The sequence below is a fragment of the Aphis gossypii genome, chromosome 2 (genome assembly GCF_020184175.1).
Source record: "Aphis gossypii isolate Hap1 chromosome 2, ASM2018417v2, whole genome shotgun sequence".
Taxonomy (NCBI): Eukaryota; Metazoa; Arthropoda; class Insecta; order Hemiptera; family Aphididae; genus Aphis; species Aphis gossypii.
Window position 1 is genome coordinate 15924457 of NC_065531.1, and position 25839 is coordinate 15950295.

The 25839-nt window shown below is 25.5% G+C and overlaps 2 protein-coding genes across 6 annotated transcripts; both read right to left on the bottom strand.

Moving 5' to 3' along the window:
- Positions 1 to 1129: 1129 nt before the first annotated feature.
- Positions 1130 to 7522, bottom strand: LOC114125453 (serine/threonine-protein kinase STK11-like). The gene is made up of 7 exons (XM_027989108.2): positions 6882 to 7522; positions 4581 to 4754; positions 4365 to 4497; positions 4163 to 4299; positions 3906 to 4091; positions 1922 to 2088; positions 1130 to 1846 (listed from the first exon to the last, which is right to left on the bottom strand). Exons 1-7 carry the CDS (start codon positions 7226 to 7228, stop codon positions 1728 to 1730), a joined length of 1263 nt encoding a protein of 420 aa, XP_027844909.1. The 5' UTR covers positions 7229 to 7522; the 3' UTR covers positions 1130 to 1727.
- Positions 7523 to 11899: 4377 nt separating this feature from the next.
- Positions 11900 to 25835, bottom strand: LOC114125446 (glycogen debranching enzyme). Of its 5 annotated transcripts, none has more exons than XM_027989095.2 (21): positions 25419 to 25835; positions 23128 to 23231; positions 22827 to 23058; positions 22574 to 22757; positions 20879 to 21013; positions 20594 to 20812; positions 20060 to 20298; positions 19752 to 19964; positions 19507 to 19689; positions 19026 to 19155; positions 18826 to 18949; positions 18465 to 18730; positions 17787 to 18109; positions 16769 to 17713; positions 16490 to 16706; positions 16053 to 16416; positions 15769 to 15986; positions 15523 to 15708; positions 15237 to 15455; positions 12916 to 13018; positions 11900 to 12798 (listed from the first exon to the last, which is right to left on the bottom strand). In XM_027989095.2, the coding sequence occupies exons 1-20, from the start codon at positions 25442 to 25444 to the stop codon at positions 12932 to 12934; spliced, it is 4614 nt and encodes a 1537-aa protein (XP_027844896.2). In that variant the 5' UTR covers positions 25445 to 25835; the 3' UTR covers positions 11900 to 12798; positions 12916 to 12931. The 5 variants fall into 5 exon arrangements, with proteins under 5 accessions (XP_027844896.2, XP_050056392.1, XP_027844897.2 ...); XM_050200435.1 differs by lacking the exon at positions 25419 to 25835 and adding an exon at positions 24213 to 24346; XM_027989096.2 differs by lacking the exon at positions 25419 to 25835 and adding an exon at positions 23660 to 23800.
- Positions 25836 to 25839: the final 4 nt, after the last annotated feature.

A 25839-nucleotide genomic window follows, 5' to 3' on the forward strand; every position in this document is an offset into this window, starting at 1 on the left:
CTATATATTTTTTTAAAAGTTCAATAATAAATCAATTATTTAGGTAGGTACTGTTTTTCATGTCAATAAATATCCTAAAAAGGGTTAAATTGTATTAATATTTACTAATATATTTATACAATTCACTACCAAAATTATAATGTTAAGTCTACACCTCATTTACTTTATTATTTTATATTCTTTTTAATTAATCTTCTATTTTATGACTTATAATTTTGTCTTTGTCCTTGACCACTGGACTATTAGATGGTCTTGAAAACCAAAGACTATAAAATAAATGTATGGTTTAGTGCTGAGAGAAATAACATGTTAAATATACATCTGGTAGGTATTCAGTTGTAAAATTTAAAACAAGGCTATTTACAAATTTAAATTTATTGTAATTTTACTTGACTTTCTTATGATTATACCTATAAAAATATTTTTTAAATGTTTAATTATATTTAAATTATTTGATTAGTTTAATAATAAAAAAAAAAATTGTTAGACATCTTGATAAGACAGATGTAATTTAAAATAAATATTTTATAAGCTAAAAATACCCAGTTCATTAATTTTATTAAATTAGATATATTTTAAACAAAAATATAGAATTTAATTTACATAGTGAATTTTGACTTTTTATTATTATCAAATATCATAAATCTCATTTGAAATTATATAGACCACTAAAACTCAGAACACTTATATGTATTTAATTTATCAAAAATAATGTGACATTGCCTTCAACCACTTTAAATTTTACAATCATAATTTTATCAGCAATTGACAGTTATTATCATGGATTATTCTGTATTAATATTTATTATATTGATTCATATAAGTAATAAAAAAATTATAAATCATAGAGAAAATTAGAAGTTGAAAGTCTACTCTTGAACCCCAAGATTACAGAAGAACTAGTAAATAATCAAAGTATTACATATCACAAAATAAAACATCTAATTTTTAGTATATTATATTTTCAACCACTCCAATATAAATAAATAATATATTAACATATTATAAATTTCAGCACCAAACAATCATACCATACTAGTCACATTACAAATAATACAATGATGTATGTATTTTAAAATTAATAGAAATTAAACAGTAAATAAAAATATTGTAAATACTTACTATAATCTGCTTGGGCGTTTAACGTAATAACGTAATACAATTTAATTCATTCTAAATACTGTAACAACAGGATGCTCATCTTTAATTATATTATGATTTATTATGTTTTATATATATTTGTATATAAAGAATAATATAATATTTATAAATAAATAAATTTTAAAAAAAGCAAACAAAATGTATTTAATATGACATGGTTTTTTTTGCACACACATATAAATATATTATGCAAAAGTAAATAATGAATAAACAAAACATTAAAGGTAGGTGAGTATTAGTTTTCTCTTTAGTACATCACATCTAGCTGTCTTTTCCACAATAGTCTTTTTTTTTAAATATATACACTTTGTTAAATAATATTATGGTTTCCAACTATCATTAAACTTTAAATAATCAATACAATTTAAAAAATATTTAAGTCAATAGTCTATAAATCAATAGTTTAACTTAGATAACTTCATTGTTGTTAAAAAATGGACTTGATTCCATAAAAGAGAAAATAACCACTTCACGTGTACCTCAAAAAATAATTAAATCTTTTCAACCAATAATGGTTATAACATAAAACAATATGAAAGATGCAATACTAAAATGAGCGACAAATGTCATGACAATCGACATGAGGCCATTTTTTTAACATTACACATGATTGGCTTGTGCCAGGGTCGTTTAGATGGATCATTGACATCATCGATGGGAACTGATGTACTGCCATTTGGTCGATCTGAATTATATATTAAATAATTAATACAACTCGGTAAGTTTATACCATTTCATTTGTTATATTTAAGATTATTACCTTTAATTAATTGTTCTGTTATATACTCTTCTTCATTTTCAGAAGGCGTTTCGCATGAATGATAATTAAATAAGTACGGCAATACAGTCATGTTATGCATGAAATCACCACGCAAAGGAGGAAAAGGTACTTTTTCAGATGTTCTTGGATGTCTACAAACAAACCACCTAAACAATAAAAAAAACATATAAACATATGTATGAAAGTACAGATTTATTTTAAACATTCAAAAAACGTCAATGAAGGAAAAAAAAGTAATATTTTAATTAAATTAAATTTTAAGTTAATTTTATAAATGAGGTAAACTAAGAATTATATATAATTCTAATATAATTATGAACAATATTCAAGGAAAAAATAATTTTTTGAAATACATATTAAAAAACAATACAAATTTGAACCTTTCAATACTATATTATTTTTTATATAATAAAATGTTATAAATGTCAACTTATCAAAATATACCACCCACTAACCACTAATAAATTTTTTATTTGTAGATAAAGAAATAATATTAATATCTTTAATTACTCGTATATAATATGTTTTTAAATGTTTACACAAAAAAAAAAAATTATTTATTTATATTTATAAGTTTTATATATACAAATATTAACTTTTTCTTATATAGACTTATTTAGGAATATTCAGTAATTGAGTAATGGGATAGTTAAACTAGGTAAATATATTTATATTTAGTCCATTCTGAAAAATTAAGTCATTTAGTTGGGTTGCTAACAATCGTTATTTCTATATCACCCCCTCCCACCCTCAAATCCCGATAAATATTATTTTATTATTACGTTGAGTAAATATTGATTTATTTTTTTTACATTTGTACAAACAACAAAAGATATCAATAATTGTTATGCAATCGATTGCTGTTAATGAGTGTAATAATATAACGGCAATGTTTGAAAAAGCTTAAGTTAATTCTAAAATCTGATATGAGTTCTAATGAGTTAAAAACTAATACTTCAATTCGAAAAAGCAAACAATTTTACGGCTCTAATTTTATAATAATATAAAAATAAATTATCAATATCTACCATAAATACAATAAAAAATTACTTTGATTTGTTCTATAAAACCTGCATTAAATAATTTATTAAGTCATTTTGACTATGAATCCTCATCATTAAAAAAATAAAATCCACTTCAAAAAATCAGAGTTATTACTTTATCAAAATATTATAAAAGTAATTTATAATATTTAAGTTAGTTAATGTGATTTCTTTAAATAAGATATTTTAAAAATTTGTGATTTTAAGCTATATCTTAACTTGAAAAAAATCAACAGTTTACAAAAAATTGAAAAACTTTTAACATACAAAAATTAAAAAATATTATTAGAATTTATTCTAAATATACCATCATCTAATTCCCATATGAAGCTTATCTGTAATGAAACTTAAATAGACAGAACAGATGCCTGTCGATTTGATAAAAAGAGAATAGGTATATGATATCATTAAAAATACCACATTCTAAAAATAGTTCTTGTTCTGATTTCATGAATTTAGTAACAAAAAATTATTTTTTTTTTTTTTTACACACTACCAAGAGTTTAGGAAAATATAATTGGAAAAATAAATAATTTCACATTTATAATTAATATTACCTAATACCTATTTTTAAATTACTTTTTTCATTATAAATCATTTCATTAATTATTTATATAATCATACAAAATAAACTAATATCTACCTATGTTTTTATATTACTTAAATTATAATTTATAAGATATTGCTTCACTTGTTATTTAAGTGCATAAATAGTTATATATTATTGTTATAAATTATAATATAGTATGTCTAAAATAATAATACAAAAATCAGAAAACAATTTTTTCATATTGGAAAAAAATCCTGATTTTTAAAATTGAATAGTTGTCAACCAGTTAGTTATGCATAAAATAAGTTTAATGTTTATTTGTTTATTTTAGAATGATCCATTCTGTATTTAAAACACTTTGTTAACTTACGGATGTGTTTGTATTGTTCTTAAGGTAAATCTTTTCTTTGGATCTTTTTTAAGCATTCCAACTAGCAAAGATCTCAAAGGTTCTGTCACGAAGCTTGGAATTTGTATATTACATTTCCCAATAGCTTCAAATAATCTATAAACATTATCACCTTCAAATGGATATTCTCCTGTAACTAAATTATACCTTAAAAAAAAAAATAATAATTGATTTTGTTATTATTATATAACATTTTTATAATTCATTAATATTCATACAATGTAACACCACTGCTCCAAATATCTATTTTAAAGCCAGAGTACTCATCAGCTCCATTTGCTATTTCAGGCGGTTGAAATGCTGGTGAACCTTGACTAGACGCACATATACCTTCTGGATCAAAGGGTGACAATGCCTAAAAATTGTAATTAACAACATTTTAATATAGATACAAATTTTACAATTATATTTTCAACATACCTCAGCAGTTCCAAAGTCTGATATCTTAAGTGTTTCATCAAGTGTGAGCAATAAATTCCCTGGTTTGATATCTTTATGAATTATACCACGGCTGTGTAAATATTCTAGTCCATTTATTAATTGACTAAAGTAGCTAATACCACATAATATTAAACAACATAAAGTTATTTTCTCAATACTATTTTTAACTAGGTAACTCAATAATAAAATACATACTTATGTGCTTGCCAGCATGGAAATTTACTTCCTGGAGAGTGTTCTAGCATATCTTGAAGACCACCAACACAATATTCCAAAAGAAGATACATTTTTTCTTTTTCTTCATTTACTATCACATCTACTAACTCTATGACATTCAAATGTCTCAATGTTTTTAGAAGTTGAATTTCACTAAAAAATAATAATAAATTTTATTATTATATAACAAGTTGAATATAGTTAAATATTTCATTAATTTTATAAAGATATTGAAAATCTATTAAATAAAATATATTTTTCAAAAATCTTGATAATATATAATACTAAAAACATACTATTATTGTCAGTAATTCAAAAACAAAATGTTATTAAAAAATAAACTATATTTCTAAAAAATAAACAATATTTAAGCTTAAGGAACAGGCACATAGCCAGGACTTTTTTAATTTTATATTTAAATACAACAAATGAGGAACTTAACACACTCAATTTTAGTCATCAATTTTCGTACTAATAATATGAAATATGAAATAGAACTGTATGACAACATATTTTGTAAATATCTGAATCATATAGAACATAGATTTTTGTATAAATAGTTAAAGAGGGGATGTTTCCATAACATCCTTCTAGCTACGCTGCTGTAATAAAATAACTTATCACTAGGGCTAGGATTTATATGCAATAAAAAATTGTAAAATATGCATTTTATTTACCAAAATATGCAAAAATATGCAAAACAAATTTTTATTATTTCTAGAGTATTATTATTTATCATAATTCAAAATTGTATTATTATTACATTAAAATATTGAATATTAGTTTATATTATATCATTATTACATGCTACTATAATGTGTTGTTTCAATAATTTTCAAATACAAACATCCAGCGATTTGAACGTAAAATAGATTTATACTGACTAAAACTCCTTCCCACATCACACGAGGTTATTGGTGCATATTTTAAATAATGCGATTTATCCTGGAGTTAATCAATATCGATTTCTTAGATAGATAATATTTATACTTTATATTTACAATAATTCGACGGATAAACCAAAAATTATCGATTTTATGAAAAAAAACACCATTTAAAATTAACAATAAATTATAAAAATTTGAAAATTTAAGTTAAAAAAAGTCAAAATTCCAAAAATCTATAAATATGCAATTATATGCATTGTGTTCAAAATATGCAAAAATATGCAAAAATAAATTGGTTCTATTTAAACGAGAATAAGCCAAATCGTGGACAAATCTGACAACCATTAAATTTGGACTTAAGGAAAAATACATGCAAATGCATATAAATCCTAGCCCTACTTATCACCATAACAGTACTACTGAAGTATTACCTACCAAGAGTTTATAATCGCTACAATGATTAAAAGAATAAAATATATCAATATCACTACTTACATTATTATGTGTAATATTTATTATTATATTAATAACGACTACTAACTTAAATAAATATAAAATAAATGAGGTGCAACAAAATTTCAAATTGATATATTAACATAAAGATTTAATCACATAACAAAAAAATCTAGTAAGGTGAAATATAATAAAAATAATATAATATAATAATATATTATAAAACTATGAAGTTCCTAACTGTTTGCTAATTATAATAAAGTAATTTATAAATCTCATTAATTCAGTTATTACTTAACACGTCAACTGCGTACGTCTTTTTGCTGTTTTCACCCAGTGCGTATGTCACTTTTCTAACAATAACACAAAAAAAATTCCTATATGGTCATTGGTCACACATTCAAACAGCATATAAATACATATTTAAAACATGCGTTTTATTATACTAAATAATAATACAATTTTCAACAGAAACAGAACCAATTGTACATTGTTAGTCTTAACTCTTAATATTAGATAAAGCTGACCTATTATAAAATGTAAAAATAATACCTATCTGTGTACGTACATTGGTTTTAATTTCTAAGTATAATAATTCATATATAACAAGTATGTCAAATATCTTACATACTTATCGTTCACTTAAAAATTGGAAAAAAACCAAGATACTAACACCACTACAAATGTTCTTGACACTAAGTTTGATGAACGGGAAATTCACTTTTATATCAATAATACCTATACAAAATTAGTACTGCTGATAGAAAATTGTCTTTTATATGTTTGCAGAATAATGAATGCAGGCGTGACATTCTCTTAAAAAAATAAGAATATTTTATTTGTAAGATTATCTATGCTTTAATATGATCGATAAAAGTGTAGGCATTTTAAAGCTTATTAAAACTAATTATTACTAGGAATAAAATAATTATTTTATTACTTGAGCACATTTTTTTCTCCATTAGGTATTCGTTTGAGTTTTTTCTTTTTTAATATTTTAGCTGCACAACGAACAAGCGTTTCCGAGTCAAGTACTTCTTTAACTTTACCATAACTACCTTCTCCTAATAAATCGCCCATCACATATTTACCGACTGTTTTACATGGTTTCTTTTGGGCCCGATATACAACTTCATCGGGATCAAACGAGTTGAAAATACCAGTGGACAAACAATCGTTTGCTGACCAATCGGCCGGTACATTTAACAGGTCTTTGAATACATCTTCGTCGTCGTCAATAGCACTCGGCATAACATCCTCGTCAAATTCTGTCTGCTCCATCATCATTACATCGTTTTCATTAAATATGCTACATATACCTATTTTTAAACTTTAAATCTGTAATCTTATTAATACTGTTCGTATTCGACCAAAAAAACTGAAGGATAATTCGATTGTATGATAATTTGTAAAATAGTATTATGGTTACGACAGTTCAATCACAGATCAACAAACAATTCAAAAACGATTACAATGTTTACAAATAAAAGTACCTGCATCACAGAACAACAAATATGAACACTCGAGAGTCAGTCTAATAATGGTGAAATTTGTTTTATCACACTGCTTGCTACAACTCTTTTTTGTATTGTACCCACAGAATTATCGTCGATGCTGATAATGCCCCATTGTATTTTTATGTGGTAAACAGTAATCATATGGTACTCACGGAGATCGAAAAACTCAAAGACGTTCCAAAGAGTACTACGATAATACCACCGCGTCGTGAATCGTGATTGTACGTCGCGACGTCGCGTCGTCGCACAAATGGAACAATGCCTTGAAGGCTTGAACGGCTTGAACGCCTTCAATAATGCATAGGTAGTGCATTACTGCGTTTGCTATTTGCATTACAATGTGCAGGATGCAAATGCATTAAATGCAATGCAATCCGTCCGTCGGAAGTCGGAACAACGACTATACCATGATGGTAATCAGTCAAAATATCCAAGAACGAAATATCTAAATTTGTACCTAATAGAAAAAAATAAAATTAGTTAAAATATTAAATTATAAAATCAGCTCTTAAAATTTCAACCTAAATTCACGTCATTACTAATAGTAAAATTACGTTAATAATTTCACAATTAATGCTTCACTAACATATTAAATTGTTATAATATATTGTGTAAAAGAACAGGCCCTTTTTATGTTTTCCAATTTGTGACGACATTATTTAACTTTTTTCACAGAGTTGTTCAAAATACCCTCCGGAGTGTCACTAAGTCGTCCGATTTTTCTTTTCCTTCTTTTTTTTATGAGAGGGAGAGATGGAATGGTTACAGTTTTTAGCGTGTTATTTAAATAATTTAACGATTATTTTTCACAAGTGTGTACTTAATGAGCCTACGAATAATTTATTATTTTAGACAAGGTCTGACTTTAACTTATTGAGGTGTAGATTGGGAAAATAACTGTTTCTCTGACAATTGCCAGTATGTTTTAATTAATTGTTATAAATTTAAAGTAGGTACTCCTCTTAAGACAAATTCAAAAAATATCAAAAACAATATTACACAATTTCAAACTAAGAAATGACTTATTAATTTATTATCATTCGTTAGAAAAAAAAACAAATCTAATTTAACTGTAGGTATTCGCAGTAGACTCAAGTAATTTACAGAGAAAAAAATTTAATTAATTTTTAACAATATAACAGTGATCGCGATGTCAGTTATTTTTTAATTAACATGCCAACATTTAGTAATTAATTTTCAAAAAATACTTTTGTCAGTATTTTTTTCATAGATGCATAGTACGACTTTTTCTCACGAGTATTGAACTGACGAATAATGTGGGTTTTAAATATAAATTATACATAGGTATTTATGAGTCTTAGAATAATAATAAACGATAAAAATATGAAAAACAAAGTTTATTTTGTGTACGCAAGCATTTTTATTTATTCGATAATGGTATAACAAAGATAATTTTTATTTTTTAATAAATTAACGAAATTACTTAAAAAAACTAATATATGAAAAAAAGGGTGGAATGGTAGGAACGGGTGGCGGGTGTGCTCAGCCGACTGGATTCCGGGGCGAAAATTCGGCGAACCAGTGCGGTGGTTCGTGTCCGATGTCGTTTTCGCCCTAGTGCTCCGCCGGTAGAGTTCGAACTGTCGGACATCCGTTCCACCGCCATACTTAGCTGAATCTGCGCCACATCTTATTTGACCGGTCTAACGGTCTCGATAAATAAGGGTTTTCTTCCCCTTAAACTGAGCGTCTGTCATTGAATTTTTCGATCTCGTGGACAAATTCGTCCCTATGTTCTTCCTCATCTGGGTGGTTCGATGACGTTACGCTGCAACCACAACCGCAGATGGTCCTGAAGACCCTGCGGAGACCTCTCCGCAGGGCCGACAAGAATCGACTTTTTTTCTTTCGCAATGGCACCGTCTTGTCTGTGTCAATAATAGTGGTCTCTTTGTCATTTTCCTCGCTCGGCGACAATGTCTGTTTTTCCACGGGGCACACCACCGGCGGTGTCACCTCAACCTTTTCCATCTCGGGACCAGCAGTTTCAATGTCGTGTGTTATGGTTTCGACCGGCGAATTGATGTCCGTTTCCACGAAACTGATGGCTTCCGTCATCAGCTCCGCGGAAGGCGCCGGCGTCCAATATTGGCTTCTCGTCTGGGCTCACCACCGGAACCACCATCTTGACATTTTCCATTTCGGGACCGGGAGTTTCAATAATGTCATAAGTAGAGATTTCGACCGGCGCATTGGTGTCTCCACATTTGGACGATATATATCGCATTCAATATCATTTCTAATCGGATCCATAACTAAATATTTCTATTTCTATAGAAAATGAAATGTAGGTTACGAAAACTTTTTTTGTAAAAAATTGGTCAGATACCTAGCGAGTATGAACAGTAAGTGAATTAAAAATTGTCTCCGTGATACGCTTCTTAGAATATCGCATTGACAACAATTAAAAATGACATAAACAAGATACTATAAACGGCCAATAGATGTATACTTAAACTCTTAAGTAAAATACTACAGTTTTTATAATTTAATCATATTTTATTATTTATGATAAATTTTATTGGAAAAACATTTGTAATTTACCAACAATTAAAATAGTGTTATAAAATACTAAATAGTAAATATACATTCATCCGTATAATAACTATTACTTCTCAAACTGTTAATATTTTATGTTATAATTTAAAAACGAAAAACTAGATACTTGAAATTTTCACAAAATGTTTTTATCATCATTGTATAGTTTTCAAAATATTTCGACTCTTTTTAAGCTACTATAGGCATTTTTGATTTTTTTCTTTAAATATTAATAAAAATTATTCGCTGGGTAAAAATTCTTAAAAATTTTATCCAAGATCCCATATAAGTTGTTCTTATATCTGTATAAAAAAAAATCAAAAATACATAAGTTCAATTTTATAAATTGTTAATTAGCATTTTGATGTAATTCGTCAAAATTGCAATAAAAAAAAGATCTAAACTTTTTTGCAATTAGTTATTTATAAAAATGTCCTTTACACATCTAACTTTGGAAAATTTAATAAAAGATTTTAATACCAAAAAATCTAAAAATAATTATACAGGTAGTTGGTTAAGAAATTACTTATTTAAACAATAAACATAGAATTTGAGTGAAATAAGTTGATATAATATGGTATAAATATATGTTATTATAATAATTAAATACTAATATTATAATAAATGTAGGTAATATTTCCAAAGCTGGGCAAGTTAGTCATTTTTTTCAACAAGTTGAAGTTACTTTAATAAAAAAACTAAGTTAGTTAGAAGTCAGTTTGGTGAAAATAGTAACTAAAGACTAAAGTTAGAGTAGAAGTTAGAAATTAGATTTTTTTATAGATTAAAAAACTTTTTTTGTTAAATTGTAAATAATAAGTTACCTAACTTCAATTATTGATTAAAACTGAAAAATTAAAATAAACACCTAGTAATTTAGTCAAAATGTTCTACTTAAATAAGTAATAATTTCAATTTCTTGAAAATTAATTGGTGTATCACTTGTCGATTATTAGAACATGAAAGGTGAAACAAAAAAAAAAAATACAGTACAGTATAACAACTTCAAATATTAATATTAAATAATAATACATAATATAATAAAATTATAATAATAACTAGTTACTTTTTTTTCTAACAAGTTAGATTAAACTATTTTCCACATTAAATTCAACTAGTTAAGTTATAAAGTTAATATGAATTAAAACTAACTAGTTAGTGCCTAGCTTTGGTTTCTCATAATGAGAATCATAATTATATTTTGTAGATAATATTTTTTAGAGTTGGAAGACCTGACCATTAGGTACCATAAAACAAAATTCTAAATGTAGTATATACTAAGAGGTTATGGATTGGTCATTTTAAATATTTATAAATAAAGTTAAATTATACAAATTTTAATTTATAATTATACGTACCTACTCATTTGAATCATTTGTAAATAGTATTTTTAATTGTAATTCAGCTACTAGTACCTACCTATACTATTTAGAACTTGATTAATTATAATTTGTTTTCTTCTTTAAAACACAACGTGTGTTGATTTAAGAATTTCATTTAGAGAAAATAAAAACTTCTCACGGGCGAAATTGAGTAATTCTGAATTCACCTATAGTATTAAAAAATAAAATATAAGTTAAAATAAATTATTTAAAATAAAAAAAATTAAAAAAGGAATTAATAAAATTATTAAATATGTATTTTTGTCAATTAATTTTTTGTAATAATTTTTATTTATCTACAATTATTTATTTTTTAATGTTCATATAAAAATGATCAAAATTATATACTTTAAAATTGTTTTAAACACCATTTGGATTAATTAGATTGAGTTAAAACATTTCTTTATTATCAATGTAATACACTGTAATATTTTAATTTGTGAAAAAAGTATATTATTTTCATATGAAATATACATTAAAAAAATTAAATAAGAAAAACATTTTGTATAATATTCAACTATTAAACATTTATTTAGAATTAAAAATGACAAAACAAGAGTAAAATATAAAGTACTAAGTAGGTAGGTAATCAACAATCATAAAGTTAAAAATTTTTTTTTATAAAATCAAAAATCACTTACAAAGATTAAAATAAGAAGAAAATATAGTCTTTACGTTATAACACGCATGATTTTTAGATATTACTATTTCAAATGAAAGTATAATATTGAAAATTATCATTTTTATTACGATACATAGTATATAGATTAAACAATTCACCGAAAAATATTTTATTACTATTTTTAATTATTTTAATAATAATAATAAAATATTGAATAGTTATAAGTTATAACCATACAGATATATAGAATATAAATACCTAATTTATATTTTATATATCTGTGAAGTTATAGCAGGTTAACATATCGATTAATAGTTTAACTATCAAGTGAAATAAATTAATCTATATTCTATAGTACTAAATAATAATTTATTAACACTCATAAAAATCAGTTATAACAAACTAAAAATTTAAAGTAATTGATTAAAAAAAAAGCCATCTAGATAGTGTATCTTCAAATTTAAATAATAGACAGTTTGTATTTGTTACTCAATTAATGTTATACAATAATAAAAAATAAAAATTTCACAATAATTCAACAATGGTATACATAAAAAAATATTTAATCTGTTCTATAAAACGAACAACAAATTCTTTATAACATATATTTGGTAAAAAAAAAATTCTGATCAGTCTAATTGAATTATACATTTTTAACATCCACAATAATTTTCATTTAAGTAATAGCATTTAATATAAATAAAAATAATTATTAATAAATAGTATATTTACAAATTTGATTTAGATTTGATTTGAGTTTGTTATAGCCATTAAAGTCTGAAAAATAAAAATAAACATAATATATATTAACAAATATCCTAATTATAAATAATTATAGTATCATAATAAAATTAGTGTTTAGTTGTTTATGTTAGATGAATGCAAGTATATTACTTATTAGTATATGGGGTTAAAATATTTTGGTGATCAATGACAATACTGCTGACGTATAAGTGCGAACAGGACGCACTTGAATAGTTTCTTTTTCATTATAAAGCTATAAAAAAACATAGTATAAAATTGAATGTAAAATTGATGAAACTGGAAATCAGTCAAAAAATCTGAGAACAAAAAATCCTTTTAAAAAAAGTTGGAAAATAAGTCTGAGAACATTTTTAGTGTCGGACAAAAAGTCCAAAAATACAAAATATTATTAATTTTTGTTAATTTATATTGATTTTAATTAACATATTTTAATTTTAAACTCTACCTACCTACCTACCTAAGAATAAGAAAATAGAAAAAATATAAGAATATAATATATATGTACAAAATTTTTTTAATCTTAATAAACAAAAATTAATATTAATTATATTTTATATGTCTACATAATAAATTATATAAAAACACTAAATAGAATATTAGTCTTTTTGACTAATTTAGAACTTTTTGTTTGCCAATAAAAACTGAAATCGGACTTTTTATCCAACTTTTAATAAAAACTTTTTGTCCCAGATTCGATGAAACTAATAATCATTAAACAAGTTTAAAAATTTTCACTTATAAATCTGAGATCTTGAACTCTTTGATTTAAATTTTTAGAATAAAATTATTAATTCAATAATTCAATACATATAAAACAATATGGTTTACATAATACATTTGTTATTAAAATATTAAGTATAACTACTTTGCTTCTGTGATATACATATATTAAAGCTGATACTAAGATCAATATTATTCATATAGGTAGTTTAATATTTATTATTTATAAATTTATAATACAGTTAAGAAAAAAGACATATGAATTGTACTTTTAAGATTTTGAACATAGAAAAAATATATTAATATAAATTAATAATATATTTATTATATATAAACATAATATAATAAGAGTTTCATTTAAATGTTTATTTTAATTTGATTTAATAAACATTGATTTTACTACAATTATATAATATGATTTACAATTTTTGTTATTTATAAATAAATCTTAAAATATAAATGAATAAAGCATTTTTTAAATCCCAAAAAATAAACAAGTAAAGCCTTATTTTAAATTTAGCATTCAAGCATTATCTGTTTTTAAGCGTATTAACTAGGCAAGTAATGGTAACAGGATAATTAAATCAAAATAGGTACTTTACATAAAATGTAAATAAAATAAATAATTTTAAAATGTAATTACACAATCAACTAATTTATTAGTAACAAAAAAAAAAAAACATGTTAAATTGATGATAAAATATTATTTTGTTTATAAGTCTAAAAATAATTTTTAACTTTATAATACAACACTATCATTAAATAATAAAATTAAAAAAAAAAATCCATTTATATTTTATGCCATGATATTATTATTATAGCTAATAATATATTAATATATTTTACTTTTAATATAGACATAACATTTAAATAAATAAATAAATAAATAGTTAAAAATAAAATGTATTAACAGCCTATTGAATAACTATTATTTAAATTAAATTTCCTAGCTGACTGGTAAAGACGTAAAGTAATGCTTAATATAAATAAAAATAATTAATTAATTTGATAATACAAGCTATATACCCAAAGCATATAAAATTAATTATAATTAGGACTCAGATTTCAATATACTTGTATCTGTTTTTTTTTTAATGACCGACATTATTAATTTCATTATAAATTTGTATTAAGTACATCACTTCAAAAATAAATGTTTTTGAGGCTTATTTTTGAGTTTTTGTAAAAATTCATTAGGAATATTGTTGACTAGGAATAAAAAAATTACCTTTTATTCAACCCCAACTATAGCACAGAAGCTGCAAAATTTTAATGTGGAAATAAAACAATTAAAAGTATTTTAATTTAATAATATTACAAATTTGCAAAAGACATGTCATTCTAGAAATAATATCGTCAAAATTGAATCCACTTGGTTGATAAAAAGGTAATAATATTATTCAATTTACAAAAACTAAATGGTCACTAAACACCTGTTGTGCCAGAGTTACAACGATTTATCTAACTACAATAAATTAAGTTTTTAAATTTCTATTTCAAATTGAATGACACAACTATTGACTATATAAATCAAACATTACTTATTTATATAGTACAATCAAAAATAAAAAAAATAAATTAAAATTAAAATTTTTTTAAGTGCATCTTTCAATTTTCTACGCCATAATTATGTTTTATAACATGGTATTCAAATCTGAGTAAACCTGAGTCCTATATTTTAAATTGTATGGTTAAATAAATACTAAATAAGTAGTTTATTTACTTCTTACCTCAAGAATTGTAGCAACACTCCAGGCTTGAGTTGGGCATGATCCAGCACAAAAGGCTCCATCTTTATTGGTTAATTCAGGTAGGCCTCTCCAAACTGATGTTTTTATATGTTCAAAATGTTTAGATAATATACCTTGAATTTCAGATATAGTTTCTCGTTTATTTGAGGAAAATATTAACTTAGCTTTTAAAAAGAAACCAACAGGCCATAACCACTCCTAAAAAAAAATAAAATTTTTAATAATAATTTTATTTCTAACATATTAATAGATTCAATTCTCTTACTGGTCCTTGGTGATAATTGAAACCATTGGCTACATTTAAATCAGTAGTATTGTTATCATTATCGTAAAAGCCGTTATACGCCCAATCTGATGGATCTAGAGTTTTCATACCAAGTGGTCCTAAAAGTACATCTGTTACTACTTGTAAAGCTTTTCTAGCATGATCTGGGTTAAACAACTCTGGTGCCTAACATATAATCAAAATATTTAATAAATTAGGCTACAACACATAATACTATCAACTTACAATTGCCATTGCTACAACATAATTGCATCGCAATTGGTAGTCTCCCCATTTATTTGTTGCACCGACTGTATCCTTATAAATACATCTTCGATTAATAAGTTCTGGATGAGGTTCAAATTGCTTTTGATTAAATTTCTCTTCAGGTATCCAGAAGTAGGTTTCAAAGTTTTTTTGAATTTTTTCATTCCATTCTTTATATGTCCATGTAGTTACTGATCCTAAAATTAAACAGAACTATATTATCAAATGAACACTTTATTAAATTTATATTTTTTGTAATGTACCATCCTTATTAGTACGGGTAACTCCTGAATACTTAAACTGCTGAGCTTTTTTCAATGTAGCTAACCATGCTACAGTTGACTTTGACAACGCTACCAACTCTATAGCAGATCCATCTCGAGGAGTAGCAGGTCGTCCTCGGTTACCAGCTTTATCTGAAGAACCCATTTTATCCATCCAAGTACCACAATTCCACTCATTACCACCAAATACAAAGCCAGTTAAAGGTTGTACTCCAATTTGGTTATCAAAGCCTGCACTTTTCATATGGGCATCAATAGATGTTCCAGCATTACGTTCACGAAAACATAATCCTTGGAAATGTTTTGACATAACCTCTTGAATTACTTCATATAATGGTTGTTCCTAGAAATTCAATTAAGATATAAATAGGTATGTGATACATGGCATATAAAACTTATTTAAATTCAAAACTTACAACTGATGTGGGTTCAGAATCATCATTTGGAAAAATTCTATTAACTGGATCATCCAAAATACTTATACCTCCAGGTACCATTGTAACATACTGCTGTATTACATACAACCACCACCAAACAGCATCACGACAATTGTAACGTGGGTTCTTGCCTCCATCTAATAGATTTGGAATAAGACCATGTCTCAAACAACCACCAAATCCTAAAATAATGTACCTAAAAATAAACATACATTTTTAATTAAAATATTTAATCCCACAAATTCAATAATATTATACTTGGCTTCTTCATAGCGGCCAGTAATCAGCAATAATCCTTTCAATGAAATGAAAGTATCTCTGCCCCAATTTCGCATATAACCACTAGAAAAATGTGGTAATCCAGCTGCAAGTGTTATACACTCAGGATGATATAATCCATCAGGTGATATTTGTATTTTGAGTAAAGGTGCTAAAAGGTTTGGTGAAAGAGTTGGAAGAGGACTAGATTTAACTATTCCAGCAAATTGAATTGAAGCAAGAGCCAAATGTTTACAAAATGTAGAACCGTTTTTAATATCTCCAGGCATCATTGACCATGTTCGGTTCAACAAAGCATTGAATACTTTTCTCAAGGAAAATTCAAAATAACAGGGTACTAAATATGATGGCAAGTTCCTAATAGGCTGTAAATATCTTTCTAAAAAGTCTCCAAATTGATACAATGGACAGTTTTCAAATTCTTTACGTTTTAAGCGTCCACATATGTAATCTATAATCCAAAATCCATTTCGGAGATTTTCACACAGTGGGTGACCTAAATCATTATTTGAAGCCACTGTGTCTAAAACTGACATAAATCCTTGGATTCCGCAATACACTAATTTACCAAATCCTGGTACATCATAAACATTTCCTTCATCTTCTTCAGGACATCTGAACAAAATATAATTCATGTCGGATAGAGATAAACGACTCACTGCTTGTACCAAATCAATATCAGATAACAACTGTTCAACAGCTATTTTTGTTTTCTCTACTGGGGAAATAGCAACTGCTACTACACAACCAGGTTTAAATTTTGCAGTAAAATTTAATCTAACAGTAAATTTATCAGCTGAAGGTATAATATCTAACATTAAACATTCTTGGGTATTGACATTTTGTCTTAAGCTTAATACATAATCATCTAGGCCATTGATCTTATTTTCATCTTTTTTAAATTCTTTAGAATTGTCTAATATCCTAAACAAATATATAAAATACAATAAATATTACTTAATCATATTCAAATAGGAAAAAAATAAATCATATTTACATATGTTGCAATGAAGTTTCAATTAGTACATTATCAACTCTTCCAGTTACAGTAATCCCTTTTCCTAAACCATTTTGGTTGGATGGAGTTGAAAAAGATGTATATGACATAAGTACAACACTCTCATGAGTTTTACTATTATGACGTGTCACACAAACAATATCAGTATCAATTTGATCCACATAAACTTGATCAAAACCACCTTTTCCCAGATCATAGTGAAGTGCATTTAATGCTTTCTTTCCTGCTATTATCCCTGTAGTAGTATTAATTTCATTAGCTGACCATTCCATATATTGTCTTTCCTCTTCAACAACATGTATCTAAAAATAATAAATTAATATAAATGGTTTTGGATGAATACATTTTTATTTTTAACCATTACACAGTTGCCATCATGGCAACCAAACCGTAAAAAAGATGAAATTAATTATAAAGTTATTATTAAACAATACCTAGATTTCTTCCAGCAACTGATGAATAAAGAAATTAATATAATTATATTACCATAGCAACCTTATTGATAAATTATAACCATAATTATTTTAATAAAATCATAAAAACGATTCAATGTTTTTTTTTTTTTTTTGGTATAGTGGGAAAAATATTAAGTAGCACACTATATTTTTAACTTAAAATTTTTTTTTTTTGTAATTTTCGCAATACAATTTAACATACATGATGAGGAACTAGTTGATCATAACCCATATTGCTTCCACTAGCACAACACGCCATAGATACTAAAGCTGCACTAGGCAACAAATTGTAAACTGAATGTTTCTCAATCGGAGATGGATTATCATGAGTTTGATCCATAAAAAGAGCATGAGCAACAGTAGGAGTTACTGGTTGTTCTAATGGTTTAAAAAATCCACCGACTGGTTCGCCGCCATAACGGTGAACTAAGCGTCCAAGTTCATGTGAATCCCATGCAGACATTGCTTCTAAATATTACATTATTAAAAAAATAATTCATATAAAAAAGGATGAAAGTAACTTTTTTACTTGAATTTTGTTTTTAAAAAGCATATTATCTTACCACGAATAAGTGATGTAATTCCTAGTCTATTAACAAATATATTGTCGGTAGAATCTGAATTTGTAAATAACTCTGCTACAACATATAAATCTGGTTTAACTTTTCGAGCAGCATCAAGCAAATACTAATAAAACAAAAATTTTAATTTTATTTATATTACATGCATAATATATTTTATTAGATCAATATATTTAATTTACTTCAGCAACATGCAATGGCGTTGAGTGGCAATTATCTAATCTAACACCATCAAAAATTTTAGCTGTTTGCTCCACATAACTCTGCATATGGTTCCATAAAAATGGACAATCTTTAGGTTCATTTCCATATCTAAAGGTAACAATTAATATTAGTAATAAACAAAAAAATTGCAACATGTTTTACAATAAAAATAATAAAACAATACTTTTTTATACAATAATGGTATTTCAAATTAATAATTAAATTATAATATGTATAAAATGTTTAAAGATTGCAATAAAAACCAAATTTCTTTTAATTAAGTTTTATAAGCGACTGGTAGAAATAATAAATTTTGATATGGCACAGCCTCAAAAAAAAAATTAAAAACTAAAATATTAAAATATAAATATGAAAATTGTATTAGGCTGATAAAATAATGAGTTAAAACATAACTCGTTTACCAAATTGCCAATTGAGATTTAATACGGAAAAACATACCTTAATTTAACACTGTCTCCCCAGGCAATTAATTCTCTACGCAAATAAGTATTAGAGTCGGGTCCGGCAAAATTTTTAAGCGGATCACCACCCATTACCCATCCATTGTGCGCCATTACAAATTGTCCATTTGAAGAATGCAATACTTCTTCAGCAGTTTCACCTTCGTAGTCTGTAAAATACCTGAAAATAAAATTCATTTTATACTTTACATACCATGTAATTAAAATTGTTTTTTTTTTTACCTTGGTACAAGAGGATTAGTAATAGAAACTTTAGTTAATTTAGGACCATCTGGTTGAACTCTAAAATATCTTATGCCAGAAATACTATTATCTACAGCAGCTATTAAATGTCCTTGAACTTCATTGAACACTACATTGTTCAAAGTTTCCAATTTTAATTTAAATTCTAAACTACAACGACGTAGCCTAGTATCTTCATCAAAACAATTGTTTCTAAAATAATTTTATTGAACAATATTATTAAGTATAATAAATAAAATAAATTGTTTATAATTATTCATGTAATATTTAGTATGTATATTGTATACCTATATATATTGTAAAGTTTCAATGCTTTATTCATATCAATTGTAGCTGTTAATCTGCCAAATTCTGGATCAGGTATTATTGTTAATTCGTCATCAGATTCTGGATTTTTAGCAACTGGAGGAAGACCAGCACGGACTGTTTCTTGAAATTCTGCTACAATTTTGTCAATATTTAATTGAAACAGCTCATGAATTTTTACTTTTGGTAATACTGTTGTTAACAATGCATGTCGTATGGACTGTAAAAATTATAAAAAATCAAGTACAAAGGATATCAATATATAATTTAAAATGTATAGATGATTTAATGATCTTTAAAAAATGTTTTATTATAAACACTTAAAACAATAAATTTTTTAAAAAATCCCAATGTTACCATCATTAATTATTTTAACTTGTTAAATAAAAAATGTATCAAAATTATAAAATACAGTTGAAATCAACAGATATGACTTAAATTTATAATTATGTATTATAAAATATAAGCAAAAATAAAAAACTGAAGTATTACTATCAATAGTATAAAATACTTACTGCAAGATGATCTTCACTGTTGACTATCGTAGGAATTCCAAAAAATTCCCATATGCCTTTAGAAACTTCTACGGTAAAGTGATAAAGCGTGTAATCTAACAAATAAGCTGGTTTTAGATAGGGGCAATTAACCAAGTTATAAGCACATTCAGGATGTTTCAATAGCCATGGACTATCGTTGGCTGTATGATTCAATACTATATCACAAATACTTAATACCTAAAAAATATTCAATTGAAAATTAATAAACGTTAATTTAGTCATTTAATTAATATAAATTATTACATTCCATTCTGTTTTCATTTCATCAGTCAAAGACTTAACGTCATCAAACATAACTTGATGATCAGAATAATTGAAAGATGGATTTAGCTCCAATTGATTTCGTAAACTGTAAGATGACTTTGAACCTCCAAGCTCCTAAGAAACAATAATCTTATTGTCTTAAAAATATTACAATAAACAAAAATATAGATCTATAAATCAATTGTAATTTTTAATTTTTTTTATACAATATAATATTATATTTAATTTTACATGAAATATAAAATGACTAATTATTAATAAAATAATACATAAACTTTACTATTGTATGCCGTTTTTTTTTTGTGTGTGCAAATTGAAAATTATAATTTATAAATGAGTACTTATTTGGTTATTGTCAACAATTTTATAAATTAAATGAAAACTACTTGTTAGTATTTTCCAAAACTAGGCAATAACTAGTCAAAAAGTTAAAAGTTACTTTTTTAATTAACTTTTAACTTAACTAGTTAATGAAATAAAAGAATGTTAAAAAACTTAGTAACCAAGTTATTAACTTTTATAAATAGGTAATTGTAACTTAACTATGTCTTATTGTTAAAACATAAATTAATTATACATTTTTAATATTGATTTGTGATAATTTTTTTTTATTTTACGAAAAAATCAAATAATATTGTAATTGTAACTAATGTAACTACTATCGTAATAATATTATTATTTTCGGGGTCGTCCATAGTGTCTGTTAATGTCAGTATGAACATTATGATAATTTTAGTATGAATTACTTTCTAAGAATCATGTATTAAATTGTCATAACATTGATATAAAAAGAAAAGTTTTTAAAAATTTCTAACTACAATAAGATGGTTTTAACAATTTTGAGTCAAAATTCTAACTTCAAATGCATATAAAAACATTTGAATCTATATATTTTTAATATTTTAGTGTATTAGAAGTTAGAACAACTTATGTCTATGTGGGATTTTGATTAAATTTTTAAGAATTTAAGCCCCGTGATTAATTTTTTATCAACAATTATACAAAAAAAATGAAAATTTATCATGCCTTTAATAGTTTAAGGGTTAAAAATGATGACAATTTTTATCATTATAATGAAAATTATAATATAAATATTTGGCGAAAATTTCAAGTATCTAGGGTTATTCTTTTGTAACTTTGTGAGTTATACCAAAACAACTGAATATTACGTAAATATTTTTCTTAACTTTTTGTTTGTTTTTTCCCAGAATAAAAAAAAAAAAGTACTAGACATTTTTAATTTTGACCGATTTAAATCACAAACAAAATCTGATTTTCAATTTAAAACCACCCTCAGAGTTGAAATTGGAAGTATTTTATTGACTACTTATCGCGTACACAAAAAAAAACAAAACATAATAGTAAAATCAATAAATTCATAGCTCCGCATCTAATAATGACTTTAACAAAATTATTATTATAATACAGAAAGATATCAAAATAAAACTTATAAATTTAAAGACATTTATATATTTATATATTAGCTTTAATGAATGGAAGCCCAAAGAAATAAGTTCAGGGAACAAGATTCTATTGGTTCTTGGATACAGATTACAGTCTGTATTAAACTTAACAGGTACTTAATTGGAAACAGTATATAGTATATACCTTCAAATTGAACTCATATTGCTTATAAAAACTAACATCTCATAATAGAAAATGTTCAAATCATACTTGAATGGGTGTAAAATGCACCATGTTGTATCCACACTCTTTCGCGACTTGTAACTTAGATTTCCATGAAGAAAATGGACCTAAACATTTTGTTAAAACAGATACAGTTTGCAGTGATTCTAAAGGTATATCTTTATCTCCAGCAACCAAATTTGGGTCAACATTAATATAACCACTTCCTTTCCTTAAAAATAGGTAAAAAAAGTAAATGTTAATTTCACAAATTCTACAGTAAAAATTAATACATATTTACCTTTTTCCATTATGGTCATAGAAATAATGAAAAGAACCAGCATTATTCATTTGGATAAGACAAGACAATGATGAATCATCAATAGTTATATCATCACTTGACCACTCTCTAATCCAATCAAGGCGACGATAAGTTTTTCTATCAAATTCAGATCCTTCTGCTGGTATATTAGTGTAAATGACAATATCATGTCCAAAAAGTGATGGACCCAGCCGAAATTCTAAATACCATCCTATAATATAAAATTAAAAAATTAAAAAAGATTCAAAATACTATTCTAAAAATACAAATCTATATTAACCTTTTTTTAGTCTATATAATGTTTCATTTTGAAAATGACCATCTTCCAATGTGACAATACGCATTTTATGGTTACTAGGCGGCTTAACCTCCATAACTTTATTTCTGGAAAATATTTTAGTAAATAATATTATGGTCAAATTATATACAAATGGAATGATTAACATCATAAAAATGGCAATAATTACAAAAAGAGCTATAAATACAAGAAGAATAGACATGGTTTTGCCATTGGAAATGATTAATTATTAATAAACTATTTTTCAATATTTAAATACACAAATTTTAAATATAATCTTTAATCTTATCTAATTGACCTTTACATATTATAGCCAATAAATATTTGCTGAGCATAGCATTGTACATAAAAATGAAACAAAAGTCATTATTATTCCATTATCAAATATATTAAATTAAAAACTTGAATGGAAATGGATTATTTGAGTATATATATAATTATTAAATTAAATACTATAAATTAAAAATTTGAAAGGAAATGAATTATTTCATAGATAGGTTGTATAAAGGCATACCAGTAACACTAAAATGTTCGAAGTTATTAATGAACCGGACAAAATAGGTAGATAATAAAAAATTAGCAAGTAAGTACTATTCGAATAAAAAACAACACTAGTAATCACTGCGAGTAAAATACAGCAACTGAGCAACATTGAAACGCTTAACGCACACATGTGCACCTCTTGAAATTAAGTCAGTTGTTTAGTCAGTATTATCATTGAATATAAATATAAATTAATCAAATTAATCAATGGTATTATATAACTACATTTAATTGTTAATTGTTATAGATTTACAATCACTATAATATAATATTATAATTATATAAATAACACTATTATTAAGATACCGATAAATTTGCATGATTGCATTTATTTAATACTAGTATCCTACCAATTTAAGTTATGACGACAAATAAATAAGGTCATAAGGTCAACTATCATCACTATTTACTAGCTAAAAATATAAAATAACAAAGAAATGCACAATTTTAAAAGTACGGATAGTTTGTTGTATAACACCGACTTTTGAACTCCTCAAAATAAAAATACACGCCAAAAAACAAACCTATTAGTTATTTTATTTTATTCTTAGGTTTATAGTATAAACATTTATTCATAAAACAGCATTTTCGATTATTAACTAAAAACTAATTGCAAATACACCAGTTGAAGTTTAGGTACTAAAAAGTAAAAAATCGAACACGGTGTAATAAAACGATTTAAGTATAAAGTGCGTCAATATAGGTATATTTTAATATTTTATTATTATTCTTCAGGAAAACACGTATTATTAATCATTATCATTTATCGTAAACTTTATGATTTCTAGTCCTGCACTGACTGCACTTGATAACCTTTAAACAAAAACAACACGTACAATATTGTTTGACCTAGAAATACTATTTATAAACCTCATAATGTGCGCTGTTGGTGATAACGACGAATAACGACGGTTCTGTAGTCGTAGACGTGCGCCTGTCGCCCATGTTAAAGTAATAAACTTAGTAAAGTACCAAAGTCCGTTTAGCAATCAGGTTTCGTGTAACTGTGTGTGAAAATAAATGGGAAATAAATAGTGGTGAAATAGAGTCACATGTTGTCGACAACGACAGAAATAAACTTAAAGCCCGTTACAAAGCATCACACTACAGCACAAGTTCAATTAAATTAATAGGTCTACTAGTGTTAATAAACGTGATCAAATTAAGACAATACTCGATACACTGGCTAGGTTGGATATCAATTTATTATAAAAGTAGGTAAAAGAATTGTCAAAATTCTTGAAACATAAATTTTTGGCATACCGAAATTGGCCAGTTTTCATCTGAATTTCTGATCTGGTTTTAAACCGGATCCGACTTAAAAGATTCTAGGGACAATATCAAAAAGCATGGTTATAACTTGTACGACACATTTTAGAAATTAAATAATTTTGAAAATGCGAGGGGTCGATTAACACCTTTTTTTTAATTATATAATATATATATTAAGTTTTTACTTGCATTAACATAACCTTTATTTTGTTGCCTAAATTTAAAGTTCAATGGTTATTAAAAATTAAAATATACTATAGCACGTCCTGTTAGCTGTTAGGGTTATACGAGGTGGGTTTTTAAACGCTCGCAAGTCAAATTCCAAAACAGAAATATATTTAATAGTCAGCCGTATGTCCAACAATGGAATAATAATTACTACTACACTAATACACTAGGTACCTATACAAAATAAATGATATATAGGTAAATAAATATAGGCAATAAAAGAAACTCACTGAATTTTGGTGGATTGTCCTCCCATGATTGGCTGTGGTTTTCTGTTTGGTTTCTAAACAAAAAAAAACTCAAACGATCCGGAGGTCGGAGGACTCCAGAAAATCCATATACTTAACGTAGGTATAGGACAGTCTGGTCGTCTAAATAATTGAGTCGTAAAGAAAGAAAATTTTAAATGAAACAAAATTAAATCGAAAACTTTTAGGAATAATACACCGGAATAATATTATATTATAAGAGAAGAAACGATACTGTCGAACATAACGTGACCACTGACCGTGTTAACCACTTCTTTAATGACGAATAAAATATGATAATATACGGTTACGGTTTATGTCGCCGTTGTAGCAGGTAGGAAGGTATACCTTTGCGAAACGCAGTAAGTCATCGGACAAAGAGAGCGGACCTGCGAGATCGAAT

What these genes read in the sequence shown, in the direction of transcription:
- LOC114125453 (XM_027989108.2), bottom strand. Translation starts at nt 7,228, where the DNA reads ATGATGATGGAGCAGACAGAATTTGACGAGGATGTTATGCCGAGTGCT. An exon ending in CCATGCTGGCAAGCACATAA is followed by an intron (nt 4,498 to 4,580) that starts GTATGTATTTTA and finishes ATGTGGTATTAG; the next exon opens with CTACTTTAGTCAATTAATAA. An exon ending in AACAGAACAATTAATTAAAG is followed by an intron (nt 1,847 to 1,921) that starts GTAATAATCTTA and finishes TATATAATTCAG; the next exon opens with ATCGACCAAATGGCAGTACA.
- LOC114125446 (XM_027989095.2), bottom strand. Translation starts at nt 25,444, where the DNA reads ATGGGAGGACAATCCACCAAAATTCA. An exon ending in GGACAATCCACCAAAATTCA is followed by an intron (nt 23,232 to 25,418) that starts GTGAGTTTCTTT and finishes AATATTTTCCAG; the next exon opens with AAATAAAGTTATGGAGGTTA. An exon ending in TACCCGTACTAATAAGGATG is followed by an intron (nt 15,987 to 16,052) that starts GTACATTACAAA and finishes GTTTAATTTTAG; the next exon opens with GATCAGTAACTACATGGACA.